Genomic DNA, 15,560 nt, shown 5'->3' with positions numbered 1-15,560 from the left:
CTATGTATACATCCATATACCCGCAGCTTCGGTTGCAGACTCGTGTACACTGTATACACCCGTATACCCCCAGCTTCAGTCACAGACCCCGCGTCTCTCACACTGTATACACCGTATACCCCCAGCTTCAGTCTCAGACCCCTGTGTGTATGCTGTATTATTATTATTATTATTATTTATATACAGTGCCTACAAGTAGTATTCAACCCCCTGCAGATTTAGCAGGTTTGATAAGATGCAAATAAGTTAGAGCCTTCAAACTTCACACAAGAGCAGGATTTATTAACAGATGCATAAATCTTACAAACCAAAAAGTTATGTTGCTCAGTTAAATTTTAATAAATTTTAAACATAAAAGTGTGGGTCAATTATTATTCAACCCCTAGGTTTAATATTTTGTGGAATAACCCTTGTTTGCAATTACAGCTAATAATAGTCTTTTATAAGACCTGATCAGGCCGGCACAGGTCTCTGGAGTTATCTTGGCCCACTCCTCCATGCAGATCTTCTCCAAGTTATCTAGGTTCTTTGGGTGTCTCATGTGGACTTTAATCTTGAGCTCCTTCCACAAGTTTTCAATTGGGTTAAGGTCAGGAGACTGACTAGGCCACTCCAACACCTTGATTTTTTGCCTCTTGAACCAGGCCTTGGTTTTGTTGGCTGTGTGCTTTGGGTCGTTGTCTTGTTGGAAGATGAAATGACGACCCATCTTAAGATCCTTGATGGAGGAGCGGAGGTTCTTGGCCAAAATCTCCAGGTAGGCCGTGCTATCCATCTTCCCATGGATCCGGACCAGATGGCCAGGCCCCTTGGCTGAGAAACAGCCCCACAGCATGATGCTGCCACCACCATGCTTGACTGTAGGGATGGTATTCTTGGGGTCGTATGCAGTGCCATCCAGTCTCCAAACGTCACGTGTGTGTTTGGCACCAAAGATCTCGATCTTGGTCTCATCAGACCAGAGAACCTTCAACCAGTCTGTCTCAGAGTCCTCCAAGTGATCATGAGCAAACTGTAGACAAGCCTTGACATGACGCTTTGAAAGTAAAGGTACCTTACTGGCTCGTCTGGAACGGAGACCATTGCGGTGGAGTACGTTACTTATGGTATTGACTGAAACCAATGTCCCCACTGCCATGAGATCTTCCCAGAGCTCCTTCCTTGTTGTCCTTGGGTTAGCCTTGACTCTTCGGACAAGCCTGGCCTCGGCACGGGAGGAAACTTTCAAAGGCTGTCCAGGCCGTGGAAGGCTAACAGTAGTTCCATAAGCCTTCCACTTCCGGATGATGCTCCCAACTGTGGAGACAGGTAGGCCCAACTCCTTGGAAAGGGTTTTGTACCCCTTGCCAGCCTTGTGACCCTCCACGATCTTGTCTCTGATGGCCTTGGAATGCTCCTTTGTCTTTCCCATGTTGACCATGTATGAGTGCTGTTCACAAGTTTGGGGAGGGTCTTAAATAGTCAGAAAAGGCTGGAAAAAGAGATAATTAATCCAAACATGTGAAGCTCATTGTTCTTTGTGCCTGAAATACTTCTTAATACTTTAGGGGAACCAAACAGAATTCTGGTGGTTTGAGGGGTTGAATAATAAATGACCCTCTGAATAAACTTTTCACAATTTAAAAAAAAATTAAACAAAGAAATAACATTCTTTTTTGCTGCAGTGCATTTCACACTTCCAGGCTGATCTACAGTCCAAATGTCACAATGCCAAGTTAATTCCGAATGTGTAAACCTGCTAAATCTGCAGGGGGTTGAATACTACTTGTAGGCACTGTAGCACCATTGATTCCATGGTGCTGTACATGAGAAGGGGTTACATGCAAATTACAGATATCACTTACAGTAAACAAACTAAGAATGACAGACTGATACAGAGGGGAGAGAGGACCCTGCTCTTTCGGGCTGATATGCTACAGGATGGTGGGGAAGGAGACAGTAGGTTGGTGGGTTGCAGCAGTTCCGGTGTTGGTTGAGGTGATATTGCCGGTAGTGGTGAGAGAGAAGGAGGTAGCGGGGTCATTGCAGGCTGTAGGCTTTCTTGAAGAGGTGGGTTTTCAGGTTCCGTCTGAAGGATTCAAATGTGGTTGATAGTCGGACTTGTTGGGGCAAAGAATTCCAGAGAATAGGGGCTATTCGGGAGAAGTCTTGGAGGGTATACACCCGTATACCCCCAGCTTCAATCACAGACCCCTCTGTGATTCAAATGTGGTTGATAGTCGGACTTGTTGGGGCAAAGAATTCCAGAGAATAGGGGCTATTCGGGAGAAGTCTTGGAGGGTATACACCCGTATACCCCCAGCTTCAATCACAGACCCCTCTGTGTACGCTGTATACACCCGTATACCCCCAGCTTCAGTCGTAGACCCCTCTCTGTACTCTGTACACACCCGTATACCCCCAACTTCAGTCGCAGACCACTCTGTGTACACTGTATACACCCGTATACCCTCAGCTTCAGTCACAGACCCTTGTGTTCACTGTATACACCTGTATATCCCCAGTTATGGTCGCAGACCCCTGTGTACAATGTATACACCCAGGTTCGGTCGCAGGCCCCACAGTGTACGCTGTATGCACCTGTATACCCCCAGCTTTGGTCACAGACCCCTCTGTGTATGATGTATACACCCGTATACCCCCAGCTTCGGTCATAGACCCCTCTATGTATGCTGTATACACCCGTATATCCCCAGCTTCGGTAGCAGACCCCTGTGTACACTGTATACACCTGTATACCCCCAGGTTCGGTCGCAGAACCCTGTGTACTCGGTATACACCCGTATACCTCCAACTTCGTTCGTAGACCCCTGTGTATGCTTTATACACCCGTATACCCCCAGCTTCAGTCACAGACCCCGCATCTCTCTCACTGTAGAACTGACGCCAGACACACAGTAAAACTGCGGTCATCGGTCTCTCATCTCTCGCACTTATACTGATAACATAAGATGGAGTCAGACGAACCCTCCTACAAAACGTGAGAACAAAGTCATTACTACAGGACTGTGTGAGAAAGGGATTTATTCCACAAGAAACGCTGGGACCACAAATGAGAATAACATAATGTCGTTCATCTTCTCTTTCACCATAGATCTTGGCAATGAGGGAGACTTCCACTTTATCGCAATGTGGATTTTAGTGGCCATACATAAGTAGTTTACTAGCTTCTGAAAGCTTTTTGGAAGCCGGGAAGGCCTGGTTCCCAGTAAAAGGGTAGAAGGTTCCACAACAACCGGTCCACCATACATCTGTACTATCAGATACTTCACCTTCTCCCAAAGCCCAGAAACCACCATACAAGACCACCAAATATGTCTCATGTCACCAGATATTCCACAGCCCCTAAAACAGTCTCCCGAGAATTTAGGAAAAATGCTGTGAATTTTTTCCTGTACATAATAGACTCTGTGCAATAGTTTTAAGGAGGTCTCCACAAGGGAAGTCTTGATATGGTGTCACAGCTACGATACCATTCATCAATTGACTGTTCAAACCCCAGATCCTCCTCCCACTGTAACATATACTTCAATTCTTTATCATCTTGTGGAGAATTTATAGCATAGTAGATCAATGAGATCGTTCCCCTGCCCAAAGGGTCATTTAGACATTTATTTTCAAAACTGGTTGCCCTGAGAGTAGTACCGCTCGGGAGGATCTGCTTTGCAAAGTGGAAGATCTGGTTTAATTGTATTACCTCCCTAACTGGAGGTTCCAATATTTGAACAAATTCCTTGACGTTGGTATTGTCAAGTATTTACCTCGTGGGGATAACAAGCATCTTGACTTACCCCCGAAACCCCACCGTGACCATAAAACCACCACCACCACCTCGGCGCCAACTAATACACAGACACTGGTATTTCTTTTGGAATTTTATGGCCACAGCAGCCTTTTATTATAACAACAAACAAACAATAAACACTGTATCATAAATAACATGAGTACAATGAATTTAACCCTGGAAGGAGAAGTCCTTGAAGCCACAAGATCATGGTGAAATAGTCCAAAATATTGTGAACAACCCCCAACCATTTGCTCCCAGCCGTTACCCCACAGGCTCGGGAGCACCAGCACACCAATAGATATTGTCCACAAACTCCTTGGAGATCCGCCCTCTTCCAACAGAAAACTCCGCATCCACCTTTCACCAGATCACGACCAGCATACCTTTAAACGAAGGAGACCCTACCCACAGAGTCTCCAAAACCAATTTCCACCGACTTCAAGGACTCCCCCCTCCCCCAAAACCGCCATGACCCAAAATAGAATCACGCACCGCTGTCCAAAAAGAAAAAGGGAGGGAGGGTGGGACTGTTCTGGAGCTGGGAAAACAGGAACAGAGGGCGGGAACCCCCCAGTCCCTATCTTAAATACCCGCCAGCTCCCCCTCCCCTTTAACCCTTCCCTCACTAAAACCTCCAACCCCCCGTCATGATGGCCTCCGCCCACGCCTCCTCCAGGTGGTCGGGAGGCTCACTCCGGCCATTTCTTGACGTTGGTATTGTCAAGTATTTACCTCGTGGGGATAACAAGCATCTTGACTTACCCCTGAAACCCCACCGTGACCATAAAACCACCACCACCACCTCGGCGCCAGCTAATACACAGACACCGGTATTTCTTTTGGAATTTTTATGGCCACAGCAGCCTTTTATTATAACAACAAACAAACAATAAACACTGTATCATAAATAACATGAGTACAATGAATTTAACCCTGGAAGGAGAAGTCCTTGAAGCCACAAGATCATGGTGAAATAGTCCAAAATATTGTGAACAACCCCCAACCATTTGCTCCCAGCCGTTACCCCACAGGCTCGGGAGCACCAGCACACCAATAGATATTGTCCACAAACTCCTTGGAGATCCGCCCTCTTCCGATGGAAAAACTCTGCATCCACCTTTCACCAGATCACGACCAGCATACCTTTAAACGAAGGAGACCCTACCCACAGAGTCTCCAAAACCAATTTCCACCGACTTCAAGGACTCCCCCCTCCCCCAAAACCGCCACAATGAGGGGCCTTTGAACGCCTCAATGACCCGAGACCCCCACAATCCGCCAAGCGACAGCCTTCTCTATACCCTCCTGAAGGGCGAGGGCCCAAATATCAGAACCCACTGCATTCAAGTGAATCCCGTCCGCCAACCAGTAATCGCCCTCACCCTTTTCCAAATCGAAATGTCGCACGTCAACTCCCCCATTTTTAACTATAAAAGCAGACACCGCTCTGTTGACCTTGATCCTGGCCCAATTGACCTTTTCCAACGATCTCATGGACCGCCAACGCCTACGTGGCACAATCTCAGACCACACAATCGTGATCTCCCGATACGTTACCCACAACCGCAAGCAATCTTGCTTAATGTCCTTGATCAATTCCCGAAAGGGACGGACAGCCAGATCGTTACCCCCCAGCATGAATAACGAGAACATCTGGTGCCCGGTCCAACCGGACACACTCGTGTATTTCCGGCAACACCCGACGCCACACCAGGCCCCTAAAACCGAGCCACCGCACCACCGCCACCGTTCTGGAAATCCCCAACTGTCTGCCGTCGTTCCTGACATCAGCTCGCACCACTCCCCAATAAACAAAGGAGTGACCAAATATCCAGACCAGCAGCGGTTCAGCACCTGAAACACAAAACGACACTCACAGGAAAACATCTGCAACAAAGATAGAACTCCAACCCCTGTAACATTCAATCGACCCATGGACACCACCAACCAAGCCGACCTCCTGCACACCTAAGGCCGAACATAACTGCGATAACGATTAGACCTCCACCCGCCGATGCGCTGTATGAAAGAGGGACCCAAACCACACTCAGCTGCCTCAGTCGCCGCACCAATCCTAAAAGAATGAGAGGCAAATCGAGAATCATCTAACCCCAAACACCGAATGGACTTTTTAAACACCGCGCCAAACTGATAATGAGACAAACTACCACCATCTGCGTGACACAACAAAGATCCGCCCAGACTGGGACGAAGATCCCAAAAATTACCCAAACACTGAACCGGGCACATTCCAGAAACAGACAAAACACCCAACACAACTCGACGGCCTTTTCCAGACTGGTCCGTTTTTGACCTACGCAGCCAGAACTCGACCCCCTGGGGAGTCAAAACCACATCCCTGGCTAGCAACCTACCCATCGACTCTTTATTGTGAGACACGAGTTCCCCAATCCGCAGTGCCCCAAAAAATGCAAAGGAAAAAGCCAAACGAAACAACACAACCTCATAACCATCTGCGCATACCGATCCCAGAACCAGTCCGAATTGCTCTAGTATATTAAACGACACGGGCCATCTTAAATCACCCTCCCCTCGGAAACGGTGAAAACCTTTCGCTGCCTGTCTCACCAGAAACGTTTTCGTCAAATCCCTGCACCCACGCAACCGAAAACCGGAAGACAAACCGGCCAACAAACGTGTCACCTTCGCACGAGACCAACCTTCGCTTGCGCCCTGCCCCAACCAAGACAACAACAGACCCTCTTGCTCAAGCCTAACCCCACTGGTGGGGCCAGCCGTAAGGACTTCTTCCCACATACGCCACACATTCCGATAGGCCTCCCAGGTTTTTGGTGCCAATGACGATACAATCAGTGACTCTGCGGCTCGTAAGCCACCCTCCACAACTCCTCCGGACAAATCAGACCCTCGAACTCTGCCTCCGGAGCCAAGGAACGAAAACGATCCCATTGCAAACGAGAGAGAGAATCAGCTATCTCGTTCTTCACTCCAGGCACATGCGTCGCAGTCACATGTGCATTCAAAGACAAACATGATAGCACCAACTTCTGCAAAACCCTGACAACTGGAGGGGACGATGCAGTAAGACCATTAATCGCGCTCACAACACTCATGTTGTCGCAATTAAAACGAACGCGCCGATTCCGAAAATCCTGACCCCACAAATGTACCGCCACCAGAATCGGAAAAATCTCCAACAACGTGATGTTACGCACCAACCCAGCCGAAACCCACGCAGCGGGCCACTGAGCTGCGCACCATTGCCCTCCAAAATAGGCACCAAAACCGAATCCACCCGCCGCATCCGTAAACAAATCCAACGCATCGTTACAAACCACATCAGCCATTACCAACGAACAACTGTTGTACGACTCCAAAAAGGACTCCCAGACCACCAAATCAGCCCTGAGCTCCACCGACAATCTCACAAAATGATGAGGAGCCCGAATCCCCGAAGTAGCGCTAGCCAGCCTACGTGAAAAAACTCGACCCATCGGCATCACCCGACAAGCGAAGTTAAGCTTTCCCAACAGCGACTGAAGATCCCGCAACGATATTTTTCGCAACCGACGTGCACGAACCACTTCAGACCTCAAATCTTCTAGCTTGTCCTCAGGCAACCGAAATTCCCATTCGACGGTATCGATGACGATCCCCAAAAAACGCAAACACGTACTGGGGCCCTCAGTTTTTTCGGGCGCCAACGGGACCCCGAACCGATCCACCACCCACTCAATCGCTTTCAAAATCCTGAGACAACGTGAAGAATCAGCCGGGCCAATGCACAAGAAATCGTCCAAATAATGAACCACTGAATCAAAACCAGAAACGTCGCACACGACCCACTCAAGAAAAGAACTAAAAGCCTCGAAATACGCACAAGACAATGACCAACCCATAGATAAACACCTATCTACAAAAAACCTGCCTTCCCAAAAACAGCCCAACAACCTCACGCTTTCTGGGTGGACCGGAAGTAAACGAAAAGCGTTTTCAACATCAGTCTTAGCCATAAGGGCACCGCGACCACATTTCCGGACCCAACTTGCCGCCTCGTCAAATGAAGAGTTTACCACCGAACAAATCTCTGGATCAATACCGTTGTTAACCGACCTCCCACGTGGGTAAGACAAATGCTGAATTAGCCGAAATTTATTGGGCTCCTTCTTCGGAACCACCCCCAACGGGGAAACCACCAAATTCGGAAAAGGAGGGGACACGAAAGGGCCCGCCATGCGACCCAACGAAACTTCTTTCCGGATTTTCTCCGAAACAACTGAAGAATGCTCCAAGGCGGAGCGCAAATTTTTCAAAACAAGCAGGATTTCAAACGGAGGACCCGGAATACGAAAACCCTCCTTAAAACCTGAATACAACAGCCCCGCTCTTACCCTATCAGGGTACCTATTTAGATAGGGGACCATCCTTTCCAGATTCACTGGAGTCTCCCCCTTGCGAATTACCCCCACCAGATTTGGACTTCCCTTTCTTGAAACACTTTGATGCCCCGTGTGAGGCACCATTGCAATTTGAGCAGAGGTGTTTAAATTTACAGTTGGCCCCAAACTTACACTGGCCATCATTAAACTGCCAGCACACCCCCGCCTTGTGCGTTCCCGACTGCCCTTGACCCCCGCCACTCGTAGAGCCGGAGGTGCCGCTATTCTGGCTGGTGCTTCCAGCCCCCCCATGAAAGGAACTCCCAGACTTATTTTGCGCTATCACACGCATCCACAAACCAATGTCTTTTTGGTCCCAGCGGATAGCCGGACGCACAGCTTTCCTCTGACGAAATTGCTCGTCATACCACAGCCACGCCTGACCGCCATATACTCTGTAAGCCTCCCCAATAGCATCCAAATAACAAAACAACGCTGAGCAATTATCAGGGGCCTGTTCCCCAATAACACTCGCCAAAATGGCAAAAGCCTGCTGCCAATTTACAAATGTCTGAGGAATCATGCGCCACCTCCGCTTTTCCTCCTCTTCCTTTTTGCTATCCTCTTTCTTACTTTTATCCAAATAAAATTCTCAAAAGGCAATAGCGAAAATATTTCCACATATTCATCCTTCCAAATCTGCTCTTTCACCTCCTTTTTTAAATGTGCCCCCAACGAACCTTCAAAGCACACATACACCTCGCCATGCCCCCGATCATCCAGATGCACACAACACTCCTTTTCTCTGTCGGTTTGCACCGACACTGACACCGGCTCACCAGCACAAGGGCCCGACGCAGCCGCGCCCTGACCTGACAACCCGCCACCCTGTGGCCCGACCCACGCTGCTACCGGTGACGACCCAACAAAACCCCGCTCCAAACGTAAAAGCAAGCTACGCACATCCGCCAGCATATCACATACACCCCCGGCCGACCCAGAACTGCTCAACCCAGCCTCAAACCCACCGCCCCTGGATTTTGCTAAGGGGCCCCCTACCACCACTGACGAAGATAATAGCGTATGACAAACAGGGGACATAGACGCATACTCACCGGGCTGCGAGGGGGCTGTGTGCCCTCCAGCCAGAAATCCTGGATCCCCTGACGCCTCGTGGACCTCGCGGCTCCCGGCGGCGGACCCACCGCCTCGTTGTTGTGGCCCGAACACCCCCGCAGCCTGGGCCGGGGTAGGAGGCCTGAACCCCTGGACTGAACCAGGCAGCAGTACCCCCACATCCGAAGCCTCCTGGCCCCCCCGCCGAGAGTCATTCCAGATGTGCCATCGCGAGGCACATGGCCGCCTGGGGCCCCCCACGGCAACTGGGAGCCCGACAGTGTCCTCCGCTCGAATCTTCTTGCAGCCGGCCCCGACCCAGCCGGGCTGCTCTCCGGTCCCGCTGCAGCCCCAGGGCTGTGAAACACGTTCAGGGGGTCAGAAGCAAGCGCCGCTGCGGGGCCAGCACAGCAGCGCCCCCCGCTCCAGCCGGTTCCCCCGCACCGCTGGGGGATGAAGCAGGACCCGGCCCTGCCGCCTGGCAGGCCGCCACTCTGCCGGCGGCTGAAACGCTGGAAGCTGCAGGGGCAGGCCGCGTGGCACGTCCATAACCGCCGCGGCCCCACGAAGGAGCTGGTGCTGCCGGAAGTCGGGCGTGCGCCAGCTCCGCCCCCTTCCTGCCCCGGGTGCGAAGGTCCGGACGCCGCCACAGGGCCTCGCCGCGCATAAGGATTCCTCCCAGGCCGTGCCGCCACGGATGGGGAAGTCAGCGTCGCGCAGCCTGGAGGGTCATGGGAGGGGCTCCGACGGCGACGCGAGGCCCGGGGAGCGGTGTCGGGCGATAACCGTTCTGGAGGCCGCGCCCGCCTGGACCTCCGCTCCCTCACCTCGGCCTGCGCTGGCGCCCCCTGAAGCAGGCCGGCCACCTGAGCCTCCAGCCATCCTGGAGCCTGCGCTGCCGCTGCCGCCCGCAGCCTGTCCAGGATCTGGTCGACTGCAGCCATCCCCATAAGTGTATGGGACTGACTGTTCTGGAGCTGGGAAAACAGGAACAGAGGGCGGGAACCCCCCAGTCCCTATCCTAAATACCCCCCAGCTCCCCCTCCCCTTTAACCCTTCCCTCACTAAAACCTCCAATCCCCCTGTCATGATGGCCTCCGCCCATGCCTCCTCCAGGGGGTCGGGAGGCTCACTCTGGCCATTTCTGTCTGTCAAGTAAGATATTAAGTGGGGAGCACAAATGTTTAAGTATATGAATACCTTTCAGCTTCCACCAAGAAAACATTTGTGGCTCAAGGCCTGGAGGGAACATGGGGTTTTGTAATATAGCTGTCAGGGGAGAAGGGCTTGATTGTAAGTTATATTTAAACCGGACTTTCCTCCAAAGAAGCAACGAGTGGACTGTAAAAGGAGCCACATTCATTAACCCCCGTGGAAGTCGGTCTGTGGTCCACATGAGGCCTGATAAAGAGAATGGTTTGGAGAGAAATGATTCCAGAATAACCCATCTCGGACTATTGGGATATGAACACGCACTTATTAATGGAGCAATCTGTGCCGACTTGTAATAAAGGGTAAAATTAGGGAGGGATAAACCCCCTTCTTTTCTGTGACGGAACATAAGTTTTTGCACAATTCTGGGTTGTTTTCCGAGCCAAAGAAACTTAGACATCATAGAGTGTAAATGAGTGAACGTTCTGGCTGGTACCATAATTGGGAGGGACCTAAATAGATATAAGAAGCGAGGCAGTGACACCATTTTTAATGCATGTGTTCTGCCGAGCCAGGATAACTTTGAGGAAGCCCATCTATCCAGGTCCCTCTGGAAGTTTTGGATCAGTGGAGTGTAATTCCACCGAAACAGAGGTGACCTGTTGGCTGTTAAGTTGATACCCATACAAAAAGGGTGGGGGAACAAGAGGCGCAATAGTGCCCTATCACTAGTGACACTACGATGTGAGTGGTGTAATGCAGTACCACTCAACTATTCCAGTTGTGTGACCCACAACTGGCTTGAAGACATAACACAGTATCAGCTGCTGCAGGACCTCCACCGACCACTCCAACGTGGAAAAACTGCCAGAGAATATGGGAAGCAAGGTGTGCCACAGTCCGCGCTGCTGAGTCCACAAAATCACCTGGGATGCAAGATGTTGTAACAAAGTACTTCTTTATTCCTTCCTACGCGTTTCGGCGCCCTTCCTGGCACCTTTATTCCTTCCGAAACGCGTAGGAAGGAATAAAGAAGTACTTTGTTACAACATCTTGCATCCCAGGTGATTTTGTAGACGCAGCAGAGCGGACTGTGGCACACCTTGCTTCCCATATTCTCTGGAAGTTGATACCCAGATATGTTAGATAATGTTCTTTGTGTATAAACCCAAAATGGGAGGCTATATTAGTTTGCTCTTAGGAAAATTTACAAATAATGCTTCGGATTTATCAATGTTAATCTTTAACCCTGAGATCTTCTCAAATTTAAGAAGGGGAGAAAACAAGTGAGGGAGTGTAGTGTGGGAACTTATTAATGTTAGCAGGAGATCATCCGCAAAGAGGCTGACTTTATATTGGTCTCCCATATTCTCAGGGCCAAGGATATTCTGATCTCTCCTTATTGCTTCCACAATGGGTTCCATTGCGAGTGCAAAAAGATCCGGAGATAGAGGACAGCCCTGCCTGGTACCCTCTGAATATTAATTGGAGTGGGATGTGGTGACGGGAGTTTTACATAAGTGATAGGGCTATCATATAACAATTGGAGGCACTTTATAAGTTTAGGGGAGAATCCGACTTCCGATAGAACCGTAAAGAGATATGTCCAGGACGCCGAATCGAAAGCCCTCTCAATATCTAATGCAAGCAGGAGAAGTCGCTTTCGCTGTAGGTTAGTTGTATGAATAATATTTAACCCTCTCCTAATATTATCTGGGGCCTGTCGCGCTGGTATAAAACCAACCTGACCCCGATGGATGAGGTGAGGGAGGATTTTATTGATCCTGTTAGTCACAATGGATGTAAAGATTTTGAAGTCAATGTATAAGAGGGATATAGGTCTATAATTTGTTGTGAGATGATCTTTCTTAGGATTAGGGATTACGGTTACATGCGCCACGTAGAGCTCAGGGGGCAGCTGTGAGCCATTTAGTAGTGAATTACAGAGGTTTTTATATGTGGTGTCAGCACATCGCTGCATTTTTTATAATATATTGCTGTAAGACCATCCGGCCCCGGGGCCTTTCCTCTTTTTAGTTTTTTGAGTGATGAAACTATTTCCTCCTCAGAGATGTGTAAATGGAGTTGTTGTGCCGCGGACTCAGTCAGGTTAGGTAGATGTAGTGTGTGAAGGAATGACTCCAGTAGTGAGGGGGGGTGATTGTGGGGGGAATACAAACTCTGGGAGTATTCATTATAAGTGCTATACATGACATCGGGGTGGGCTGAGGTCTGACCCTTAGGGTCTTTTATAGAGGAGATTATATGCAGTGACTCTCTCATTCTGAGCTTACGAGCGGCATCTTATTAGGCTTATTGGCATGGTGATAAAACGCAGCTTTACTCCAAGTTAGCGCCTCTCCGTTCTGGTGGTGAGAATGGCGTCTAATTGTCATTTCATGTCTTGTATTTGTGTAGATAAGTATAGGGGTGAAGAGCGCTGATTGGCCAATTCTAACTCCTGCAGTTTCTCCTCCAGTCTGGGCTGTAATTCAGACCTTTCTTCTTCCTGTCGGCCGATAACTTATCAAAGAACTGGGAATAGATTTTCTGTGCGCGAGTCACATTGCTCCAAGTGAGGCCTCCTCCGCTGTGTGAGTTTAGGGGAAATTTGTTATATCTTCTCTTATAGCGGTTACATTAGAGATTTGGGCATTTTAGTTCCTGGTGTGGAGTCGATAGCACAATCATATGCCGCCATATAGTAGACGGCCGGTAACTGGGGAGAATTCCCTCATGTGTGGGGTCTATTTCACTCCAGAGAAACCACACGTTACAGTCCACACATAACACTGTGTAGAGAAGGCGGCGCGGGGTAATTGTGCCAGTAGTGAGGGGCAAATAATGGCGGGAATGTCACTGACTGAGGAGAAGGCTCCATGAAGGTCTGCACTCCGGAGATCATGTGACCCCTGACTCCTCCCCTCCTGTGACCTCATCACAGGTCCTGTGCACAGAGCAGCCATATATGTGGAGTGCGGCTCTGCAGGTTAGTGGTGGGCAGTCCGGCTCTTCTGGCTCCTTTCACCACTTTTCTCCCTCCTGTCCCCTCACTATAAAGCCTGGGCCTCATTATACAGCTGTACAGGGGTCTAGTGAAGGCTTTTTAGCACTTTCCTCAGACTGTGGCTCCTGGGATCAGGCCCTCACTCCTGTCCCTTCACTATAAAGCCTGGGCCTCATTACACAGCTGTACAGGGGTCTAGTGAAGGATTTTTAGCCCTTTCCTCAGTCTGTAGCTCCTGGGAACAGGCCCTCACTCCTGTCCCTTCACTATAAAGCCTGAGCCTCATTATACAGCTGTACAGGGGTCTAGTGAAGGCTTTTTAGCCCTTTCCTCAGTCTGTAGCTCCTGGGCACAGACCCTCACTCCTCTCCCTTCACTATAAGCCTGGGTCTCATTATACAGCTGTACAGGGGTCTAGTGAAGGCTTTTTAGCCCTTTCCTCAGTCTGTAGCTCCTGGGAACAGGCCCTCACTCCTGTCCCTCACTATAAAGCCTGGGCCTCATTATACAGCTGTACAGGGGTCTAGTGAAGGCTTTTTAACCCTTTCCTCAGTCTGTAGCTCCTGGGCACAGGCCCTCACTCCTGTCCCTTCACTATAAAGCCTGGGCCTCATTATACAGCTGTACAGGGGTCTAGTAAAGGCTTTTTATCCCTTTCCTCAGACTGTAGCTCCTGGGCACAGGCCCTCACTCCTGTCCCTTCACTATAAAGCCTGGGCCTCATTATACATCTGTACAGGGGTCTAGTAAAGGCTTTTTATCCCTTTCCTCAGACTGTAGCTCCTGGGAACAGGCCCTCACTCCTGTCCCTTCACTATAAAGCCTGGACCTCATTATACAGCTGTACAGGGGTCTAGGGAAGGCTTTTTAGCCCTTTCCTCAGTCTGTATCTCCTGGGAACAGGCCCTCACTCCTGTCCCTTCACTATAAAGCCTGGGCCTCATTATACAGCTGTACAGGGGTCTAGTGAAGGCTTTTTATCCCTTTCCTCAGACTGTAGCTCCTGGGAACAGGCCCTCACTCCTGTCCCTTCACTCTAAAGCCTGGGTCTCATTATACAGCTGTACAGGGGTCTAGTGAAGGCTTTTTAACCCTTTCCTCAGACTGTAGCTCCTGGGAACAGGCCCTCACTCCTGTCCCTTCACTATAAAGCCTGAGTCTCATTATACAGCTGTACAGGGGTCTAGTGAAGGCTTTTTAGCCCTTTCCTCAGACTGTAGCTCCTGGGAACAGACCCTCACTCCTGTCCCTTCACTATAAAGCCTGGGCCTCATTATACAGCTGTACAGGGGTCTAGTGAAGGCTTTTTAGCCCTTTCCTCAGACTGTAGCTCCTGGGAACAGGCCCTCACTCCTGTCCCTTCACTATAAAGCCTGAGTCTCATTATACAGCTGTACAGGGGTCTAGTGAAGGCTTTTTAGCCCTTTCCTCAGACTGTAGCTCCTGTCCTGGGAACAGACCCTCACTCCTGTCCCTTCACTATAAAGCCTGGGCCTCATTATACAGCTGTACAGGGGTTTAGTGAAGGCTTTTTAGCCCTTTCCTCAGACTGTAGCTCCTGGGCACAGGCCCTCCTGTCCCTTCACTATAAAGCCTGGGCCTCATTATACAGCTGTACAGGGGTCTAGTAAAGGCTTTTTATCCCTTTCCTCAGACTGTAGCTCCTGGGAACAGGCCCTCACTCCTGTCCCTTCACTATAAAGCCTGGGCCTCATTATGCAGCTGTACAGGGGTCTAGTGAAGGCTTTTTAGCCCTTTCCTCAGACTGTAGCTCCTGGGAACAGGCCCTCACTCCTGTCCCTTTACTATAAAGCCTGGGCCTCATTATACAGCTGTACACGGGTCTAGTGAAGGCTTTTTAGTCCTTTCCTCAGACTGTAGCTCCTGGGAACAGACCCTCACTCCTGTCCCTTCACTATAAAGCCTGGGCCTCATTATACAGCTGTACAGGGGTCTAGTGAAGGCTTTTTAGCCCTTTCCTCAGACTGTAACTCCTGGGAACAGGCCCTCACTCTTGTCCCTTCACTATAAAGCCTGGGCCTCATTATACAGCTGTACAGGGGTCTAGTGAAGGCTTTTTATCCCTTTCCTCAGACTGTAGCTCCTGGGCACAGGCCCTCACTCCTGTCCCTTCACT

At 49.9% G+C, this 15,560-nt stretch overlaps 1 protein-coding gene across 1 annotated transcript in view; it reads left to right on the top strand.

Moving 5' to 3' along the window:
* Positions 1–9,717: 9,717 nt before the first annotated feature.
* LOC141060291 (uncharacterized) overlaps positions 9,718–15,560 on the top strand; it is a 52,018-nt gene continuing 46,175 nt past the window's right edge. The window contains 1 exon segment of the mRNA XM_073556507.1: positions 9,718–9,852. Coding sequence (XP_073412608.1) covers positions 9,718–9,852 — 135 coding nt within the window.

The sequence above is a fragment of the Dendrobates tinctorius genome, unplaced genomic scaffold, assembly GCF_039654945.1.
Source record: "Dendrobates tinctorius isolate UK_male_01 unplaced genomic scaffold, ASM3965494v1 ptg000233l, whole genome shotgun sequence".
NCBI lineage: Eukaryota > Metazoa > Chordata > Amphibia > Anura > Dendrobatidae > Dendrobates > Dendrobates tinctorius.
Note: the sequence above shows the minus strand (reverse complement) of the source record. Positions and strands in the feature narration are given on the sequence as shown.